General features: G+C 58.8%; 1 protein-coding gene across 4 annotated transcripts in view; it reads left to right on the top strand.

The window, feature by feature from the left end:
* The first annotated feature begins 3,832 nt into the window (after positions 1-3,832).
* The window catches only part of Pdgfa (platelet derived growth factor subunit A), a 21,119-nt gene continuing 16,809 nt past the window's right edge, over positions 3,833-8,142 (top strand). Inside the window, exons 1-3 of one of the 4 annotated variants that reach the window (XM_051205554.1) lie at positions 3,833-4,072; positions 6,477-6,606; positions 7,924-8,020. In XM_051205554.1, coding sequence (XP_051061511.1) covers positions 3,888-4,072; positions 6,477-6,606; positions 7,924-8,020 — 412 coding nt within the window. In that variant the 5' untranslated portion in view covers positions 3,833-3,887. Of the gene's footprint in view, positions 4,073-4,184; positions 4,204-4,644; positions 5,128-5,157; positions 5,587-6,476; positions 6,607-7,923; positions 8,021-8,142 lie in introns of those variants that run through there. The other 3 variants (XM_051205557.1, XM_051205555.1, XM_051205553.1) reach the window with 3 other exon arrangements.

The following is an 8,142-nucleotide window of genomic DNA, read 5'->3' as shown; positions in this document are numbered from 1 at the left end:
GTGTGTGTGTGTGTGTGAGTTGGGGAAACCTAAACAAATTCAACTTCCTTTCCTTCCTTTGGCCTCAAAGGACCATGGTCATCCCACCCACTGCCTGGTCCCATCATCCTCTCCTCTTTGCAGAACTTGGGACCTGCCAAGCCGGTTCCTGCCTCAGGGCCTTAGCATTTGCTGTTGTTATCTTGCCTTGGAATTCTTGGTCTGGATCTTTTCATAAATGTACCCTTCCCAGCCACCTGAAGTGACAGCCACTTGCTGCTTAGTTTATTGCTTCCTACAGAGCTGCCTGTTGGAAGAAACAGACAAACCTGAGTCTCCGAGAGGCCAGTTTACCCAGAGTAACACAGCAGCAGGGGCTGGGAGGGCAGTGTGGGTCACAGTTGAGCCCCTACTCAGGTCAAGTTCAGAAGCCAGAATCCTTACTTGTTGGCCCAAAGACGAAATACAAGAACACAAGTACCCTTCCTTGATTTGGGGGATTTTTTGTTGTTGTTGTTGTTGTTGAGACATTTCATATGGTATACCAGGTTGGCCTAAAACTTACTATGTAGCTCAGGCTGGCCTAGAACTCCTAATTGTCCTGCCTCTGCCTCAAGTGCTGGAATTACAGGCATAAACCATCATAAAGGGTTCTAGATACCATTTTCTGTTATTTCTTATTTTTAAAAATATTTATTTTTTTATTTTGAGACAGGGTCTGTGTAGCCCAGGTTGGCCTAGAACTTTTGGTCTTACTGCCTCAGCCTCCTGAGTGCTGGGGTGATGGGCTGGTGCCTCTACCAGACTGATTTCCACGGGTCATTTTTAATGTATTTGAACCACATTTAACAGGAGGCATGGGGGGGGGTATTGGGTATATGTGTGAAATGAATAGTAACCACATTATTTATTTAATATCATAATTGCAAAATGTTACCACTGTAATCCATACTATAAAAGTTACAAGTGTAAAGTTTTATTCTGGGGGATGGAGAGATGGCTCAGCAGTTACCAGTACTTGCTGCTCTTCTAGAGGACCTGGGTTTGATTCTCAGCACCCACATGGCAGCTCACAATTATTTGTAACTCCACTTTCAGGGGATCTGATGCCTTCTTCTGGCCTCTACAGGCACCAGGCATGAATATGGTGCACAGACATACATGAAAGACACTCATGCACCTAAAATCATAAACCATGCCTGGCTGGCTTTCTCCTCTCCTACCCCTTTCTTCCTTCCTTCCTTCCTTCCTTCCTTCCTTCCTTCCTTCCTTCCTTCCATTTCTCCCTTCCTTTTCCTAAGATAGGGTGTAGTGTATTCCTGGCTGGCCTGGATTTACTTTGTGTCTCAAGAATGACCTTGAACTCCCAATCTCCTGCCTCCAGAATGCTGGAATTACAAGCATGCTTTACCAGAGTTGTTTTTACTTAGTGCTGGGAGTAGAACCCAGGGCCTTGTGCATGCTAGGCAAGCACATTATCAACTGTACTACATTCCCTAGCCCCTAGGCTTTTCTTTTCAAAAGCCACCATGCATTCCTTTACATAGGCCTTCATTCAGAAACTATTCACAAGCCTATTGTGGGCTTAGAAGCTATTTTAAACATAATTTCTATCTGTGTATTTAAAAGTGAAAATAAAAATACATATACTAGGGAGTGGAAAGCAGCCTGGAGTGCCCTCCCACCCCAGCACAGAGTTATCTTGTTTTTTGGAGAACCTGAACTGGAAAGGCCCGATCCTTAGCCTGGGGGAAGGAGGGGGGCAAGATAATGACATAATTAAGGCTTGTGGCTGGGCACTTTTGATCTTCAAGGACCAGAGCCCACATGGCTGAGGCTCCATTTGGGTTAATTGCCCAGAACCAAGAAAGCCTTGCCCAGAGATAAAGGGAAACTGGTGTTTCAACATTACAAATTGTTCTGGGATGGCTCTGGCAGAGCCTGGATGCCTGGGGCCCAGCTGGCCCCACCCACATAGAGAGGGTCCTATGGGTTCCGGGGACTGCTGGATGCGGAGACCACCTACAGGGTGAAGCATGGCCTTCCAGTTTTGTTGTTGTTGTTTTCTTTCCAGATAAAGGAACAAAATTCAAGGTGAGCCAGGGACAGAGCAAGAACAAAGTCAGCGTTACAGAGCACAGGGGGCTTCGACGTTTCTCTTTCAGGGGTTGGGGTGATTTCTCTTTCAGGGGTTGGGGTGGGATGGTCAGATATCCATTCAATCTTCACATTCTTGCCTAGTACAAATGCAACCTGGGCCATTCTACTTTCCAGTATTCTTGGATCTCCCAAGGAATGGGACACTTGATGCCTGGAACTCAGTCTCACTTGTTCTCTGTGGAGTGGAAGGGGTGTCTAAGCCCCTCTGCCTCGGGGTGACTGTATGAAACTATTTTACAGGGCAAAAGACCAGCATCAGTATCAGGGCTCAGTATCGGTCCTTGCAGCTAATAAGTAACAACGACTGCAATAATTGAGCACGGATAATTGAGTTCCAAGCAGTTGAAGGGCACTGACTAGGTGCTTCACGTTTAAGATGCTGGGCTACGCAATTTCTTAGTGCTGTCGGATGGTTTACCTCCTCTCAAAGCTGTGTCTACCCCTCCCTGTGTGCTCCTGGTCTTGGGTGGAGAGGGCACCATCAAGGGTTAGATGTTAACTGGTCACCTCAGCTTCTCAGCCCCTCTCTTGGGCTATTTCAAACACTTGACACTTTAATTATGGGCAGGCGGACACGTCACGCAGTGCCGGGGGCGCTTGAGACAGGCCGGAAGCATCCGCTCCGGGGGCGACCGGACATCCCCGGTCACCGCCAGGTGCACCTTCTGGTGCCCCTCCCCACCTCGTCCTCTATGTTTCAGAGCTCCGGGCTGCTGATGCCTTCTTCTTCCAGGGACCCTCCAGCTGACATCAGGTGTCAACGGCCTCTAAGATCTTTGTTCTGGTGGGAACAGGATTATTTGGAGGGGTGGGTGCGGGTCTTCCTCTGGCACCAGGATTGGGGGTTGTTCTCAGCCGCTGGGGCGGGGATGCCCCGTGGAGCCTGGAGCGACGCACCTACAGGCTAGGGCAGCAGCCGCCCACACCTCCTCCGACTCTAAAGTATATTTAGCCTCATTATCAAATGTTTGCAGTGAACCGAGTGAACCGCCTAATAGCGGCTGGAAGTGAAACTCGAATCCCAGCCAGAGGGAAACACGTGATCTCTCCCACCAGAAGGGATCACCAAGGCGCAGGCGGGACAGGTGCGGTGGCCTAGAGCGCATGCAATCCCACCAGCTCGACTCGGTTTCTTGGTGTTCTCTGGAAGCCTGACACCTGAACCTCACCCCCTCACACAGCTCTTTCCCCAGAGGCCAAAATGAGGACTGAAGAATGAGCAGCGGGTCCCAAGGGGAAGCGAGGCAGGGTGGTGGTGGTCTGAGTAGTAGGTTCTCCTTTAGGCCCTTGGCCACATGATTTAGCCAGTCCCAGTTTCTAGAGATCAGGCGTTCATCTCTTAGAAGTCTTCCGAGGACCCATGGAGGTGACGGGTTAGGGATCGCTGTCTCACATCAGAGTACCCTGGTAGCTTAAGGGCACGTGCCCCAGTCCCCTCAGGCGCCTGGCGCCGGGCTACACAAGCTCTTACCACCCTCGCGCGGCCGCTGTTGCTGCGGTCGCTATGACGACGGGTCGCGGTTTTATTTTTAATAGCGGTCGGCGATTAGAGCAGTGCCTGCGCCCAGCTCCCTGCAGCTCCCGCGTCCCCGGCGATGCATCCAGGCCTAGCCTCACTCTGGCCCCAGGTATTCCCTTGTGCCTTCAGAATTCCTCCCTCCCTGCTCTGATTTCCAGCTGGGCGCCTCAAGAGAGTAAGGGGAGAGAAAACACCGCTAGGCGGGGTCCCCAGGAACCCGCAGGCCTCCATGCGGAGGTGGTGGCCGGACGGGCGCGGCATCCCCTCCGCAATGCAACCCGATCTTCTTCCTGGATTCCCATATCCACCGTCACACCGGGTCGTCGAACTGCAAACTGTCTTCTCGTCCTTTCTGCCTGCGAGGAGCCCGAGGGCTTGGCAGGACAGGACGCGCAGTACTCTTGGCTTAAGAAGGTGAGGAACTCGACCCAGGTCCAGCTGGGTCCTGGTAGTCGCCGCCAGAAGCCATGGAGTGAATCTCCATCTTCAGAGCAGCACAAAGTTCCACCAGCACGGATAAGGCCTTGACTTTCGAGGACCTCGAGGTGGGGCGCTTCCCAACGTTTTCCAGACTCCCTTGTTAGGCCAAGAGGGGGTATCAATTTATCTCCTGAGCACCTCAGGTGTTAGGGCAGGGGCGTGGCGATGTAGGAACTGCAGGCCTATGGAAGCCTGTGTAACAACAGTGGATGCAGGTTCCAACGATTCTCAGGGGAGACCCAGGTATTTGGGGCTAGGTGAGCTGCCCTAGAAGAGCCCTTCCAACTTGGCCTTTGAAATGCAGGAACCTGGGGAGCTGGGGATAAAATGCTCCTGCCTGGCTGCGCCTTTGTCTGGGGACAAAGGAGATGGGGGGGTGTCCTCCTATTGGGGTAAGGTGCACGGGTTAATCCACAGGATAAGGAGTGAACTGGAAGGGCGGTTTCCTCTACTGCATCCCTACCCATGGAAAGCTTCATAGTTTTCAGAGGCCTAGGCTTGTCTAGCTTTGGGATTCCAAAGGTTCACAAATGCCCTAACTCTCGTGCATGGAGAAGCGCTGACAGGATTGGCCTTGCCGTCCGGTCACTTCCCACCTGAAATCCGTCTCTGGAAGTGGGAGAATCGTCCAACCCTGTTCAGACTTCTGCCCGCGTGTCGCTTCCCCGCCACCCGATCTGTGCTGTGACTTGGCCGGAGGTGGCGCTCTGCGCTCCCTTGGATCCCAAAGCAGAACCCAGGAGTTCCTCACCCGTGGCTTCTTTTCTGTCTTTCCTTCTACCCCCTCAGCTCCCCGGGTTCAGGGTGCGGCTGGGCCTTCGGCCAGGGGCTAGGGATCTGGAGGGTGCAGGGTGTTAAGGTGGCGATGAGGCAGGCGGCAGCCTCCTCCCCGACCCGGGCTTCGTTTCCACCTCCACACAAGAGTGCGAGTTCCTCAATCAGGTGTCCCAGGCTTTGGCTCTGGGGCGCGGGCGCGTGGCAGCCGTCAGGTGAGTGCCCTAGACGCGCCCCTAAACCCGCCCCGCCTCTCCGCAGAGACTCACTCCCCCTCCTTTTATGGAGAGGGGAAGGCTGGAGCCCTGGATCGGCACGGTGGGAAGCGGCCCGAACGCCGGGCGGGGGCCGGGCCGGCTCTCATGCCCTTTTTGGCGCAGCAGCTCTGGGCGCTGCCCTTTACTGCCGCTGGGGCCCAAGAGAGAGGCGAGCCGGAGACGGCCGTGCTTCTGCAGCGGCCTCCTCCCCTCCCCGCCCGGTGCCGCAGGATTGCAGCTGGCACTGAAGGGTGGGCAAGCTCGAGGGAGGGGCGCTCCGGGAGCCCCGGCGCCTGTGGGCTCCGAGCCGCGGGCGCCGAGCTTGGGTGGATTTAGCTGTCTGCGTGAGCGCGTGTGCGGTCACTGCAGTGGCGGTCGGGCCCGATCTGGCCCGCGAGACCCCTGCGCGCTTCCGAGGTGCGGGTCCCGGGCCGGAATCCGGGGGAGGAGGGGGGGGCGGGGGCGGGGGAGGGGCGCGGTGGCGGCGCTATAACCCCCTCCCTGTCGCCGGCCGGCTCCACACGCGCGTCCTGCGGAGCCCGCTCAACTCCGGGAGCCTGGCCTGCCTGTGCCTTCTCCTTCTCCACCTCCTCCTCTGGTCTTCCCGCGGCTGCTGCGGCGGCGCCAGCTCGGCCCTCCGCCCGCCCTCCGGCCCGTGCGAGCGGCGCAGCGAGGCCCCGGGCGGGTTGGTTGCTGCCAGGCGGCGCGGCCGCGGGAGCTGCCCGGCCCCGGCGGGCGGAGGGCGGAGCGCCGCGTCGTAGCCGAGGGCGCGCCGCGGAGGGGCGCACGCAGGCCGCCGGGCCGCGCTGTGCTGGGCCGCCGCGCCGTGCCCGGCTCGGGGCGGCAGCGGCGAGAGGAAGGCCCGGGGACAGGCTCTCGGGGCTGCCCGTAGCCTTCAGGGAGAAACGAGGCGGCCGCTGGTACCGGGCCGAGCGTCCAGACAGGTGATCGGTGGTGCGGCGGGAGCTGCAATCACGCTCCGTGGTCCCCTCCCGGGGCTGACGGCAGCAAATATGCGGATTTACCGGCCGGGTCGCTCCTAAAGCCAGAGACGGGGAGCGAGCGCGGCGGCGGCCAGCACCGGGAACGCACCAAGGAAGAAGCCCAGCCCCCGCCCTCCGCCCCTTCCGTCCCCACCCCCTACCCGGCGGCCCAGGAGGCTCCCGGCGCGACTCTGTTCCTCCTCCTCCTCGCTGGCTCTGCACTCGCTGCTCGCGCCGGGCGCGCTCCGCAGGCTCCCTGCTCTCCGCGCCACCCTCCTCCGGGCCGCGCTCCCTGAGGGATGGTACTGAATTTCGCCGCCACAGGAGCCCGGCTGGAGCGCCCGCCCCGCGGCCTCGCCTCCCTGCCGAGCTTCCAGCGCCTCGGGACGCGATGAGGACCTGGGCTTGCCTGCTGCTTCTCGGCTGCGGATACCTCGCCCATGCCCTGGCCGAGGTGGGTGCCACCCCCGCGCCTCCGTCCCTTCTTGGCTCCCTCTGCGCACGCCCCCCTCGGCTACCTGTTTCAAGCTCTGCAAAGAGCATTTCGATTTTTGCCAGGGTGGTGTAATTTTAAAAAAAAATTCCCAACTGGGTTCTATTTTCTGCCATGCCCAAGTGTGTCTGGTGAGTTTCCAGCGCGTTGCGTCGCTCCGCCTTGGAGAGGGACGGGGGAGCCGCGAGGTGAACCAGTGGGCAGAAACTTCGGGGGGCTGTGGGTGCCTTTCCAGAAGGGGCAGCCCGAACGCAGCGGACAATGCAGTAACGGGGTGCGGGCAGCGGGAAAGGGGGTGTGTGTGAACTGACCGTGCCCTGGGAGGGGACTAGGGCGGGCAGTAAGCAGGTAGAGGAGGGTGCGGCTGAAGCCCGGGACTGGGCAGGGTGGGCAGCGCCCAGCCGCAGTCCCCAGTTCCCGGTCCCCAAGCCCAGTCGGACGCGGGGCTAGAGCAGTCTCCGCCCGCCCAGGGCCTGCTTACAGGTGGCTGAGCGAGGCAGATGGGGCCGGGCCAGGCGCCCGCGCCCTCCCACCGCTACCACCCCCCCAGATCCCGGGAGCTTTGCCGTGATGAATGACTTTCCACAGCCCCTGTCGTGGGAACTTCGTGGTTGAGTCCCCCAGCGACCCTGACTCCCTTTAAAAAACTGGGAGGGAGAGTGGGGGAGGCTGAACGGTGGGGGTGGTCTGGGCAGAGACCAGAGAGGCGCGAGGTGGATATTTAACCCCTTGAGTTCCCTGCAGCCGCTCTGAGCCCCGCTGGATTTGGGCGTCCTAGTCGGCGCTAGGGCCGTGCCTGGGCCAGAGCGGGTGGGGCGACCGCGCGCGCGTGCGTGTGGGGGTGTGAGAAGACCCTCTCCCCTGCGGGCTCGGCCCAGGATTCCTGGGAGTGAAATTGAACCCCCAGGCTAGATTAAAGTGTTGGAGCTGCTGTGACTCTAGGCTTGGATCCGTGACGCATTTCGACCCTCTCTTCATGTGGATTTAGCTATTAAACCAGAAACTCCTCGGGCCCCTGGCTGCCCCCAGACACCCTGGGGAGGGCCAGAGCGCGGGTGCTTTTTGTCTGAACATGTCAAGGCGGTGTTGGTGTTTTTTTTTTTTTTTTAACCAAGGTCAGACAGACAGGAATGGGGTGGAGGACTTGGAGGGGGGGTCCCATCTAGCCCCACCCGAGCTTCTGGTTCTAGTGCTTGGCGGGGGTCGGGCGGGGCTGCGTGGTCCCGGAGACCGGGCTGGAACCCCTGGGCGCGTCCTGACCGTGTGGTCTGCTTGCAGGAAGCCGAGATACCCCGAGAGCTGATCGAGCGGCTGGCTCGAAGTCAGATCCACAGCATCCGGGACCTCCAACGACTCTTGGAGATAGACTCCGTAGGTAAATCGCGCCCCTGCCCCTGGCTGCGGGAAGGGCGCGGGCGGCAGGGCGGGCAGTCTTCGAGAGGAACCGTACCCAGCGTTCGGCCGGGCCGGGTGCTGCGCAGGAGCGCACCGAAAGGT

The sequence above is a fragment of the Phodopus roborovskii genome, unplaced genomic scaffold, assembly GCF_943737965.1.
Source record: "Phodopus roborovskii unplaced genomic scaffold, PHOROB, whole genome shotgun sequence".
NCBI classification, from domain to species: Eukaryota; Metazoa; Chordata; class Mammalia; order Rodentia; family Cricetidae; genus Phodopus; species Phodopus roborovskii.
This window is presented reverse-complemented; position numbering and strand designations above follow the sequence as displayed.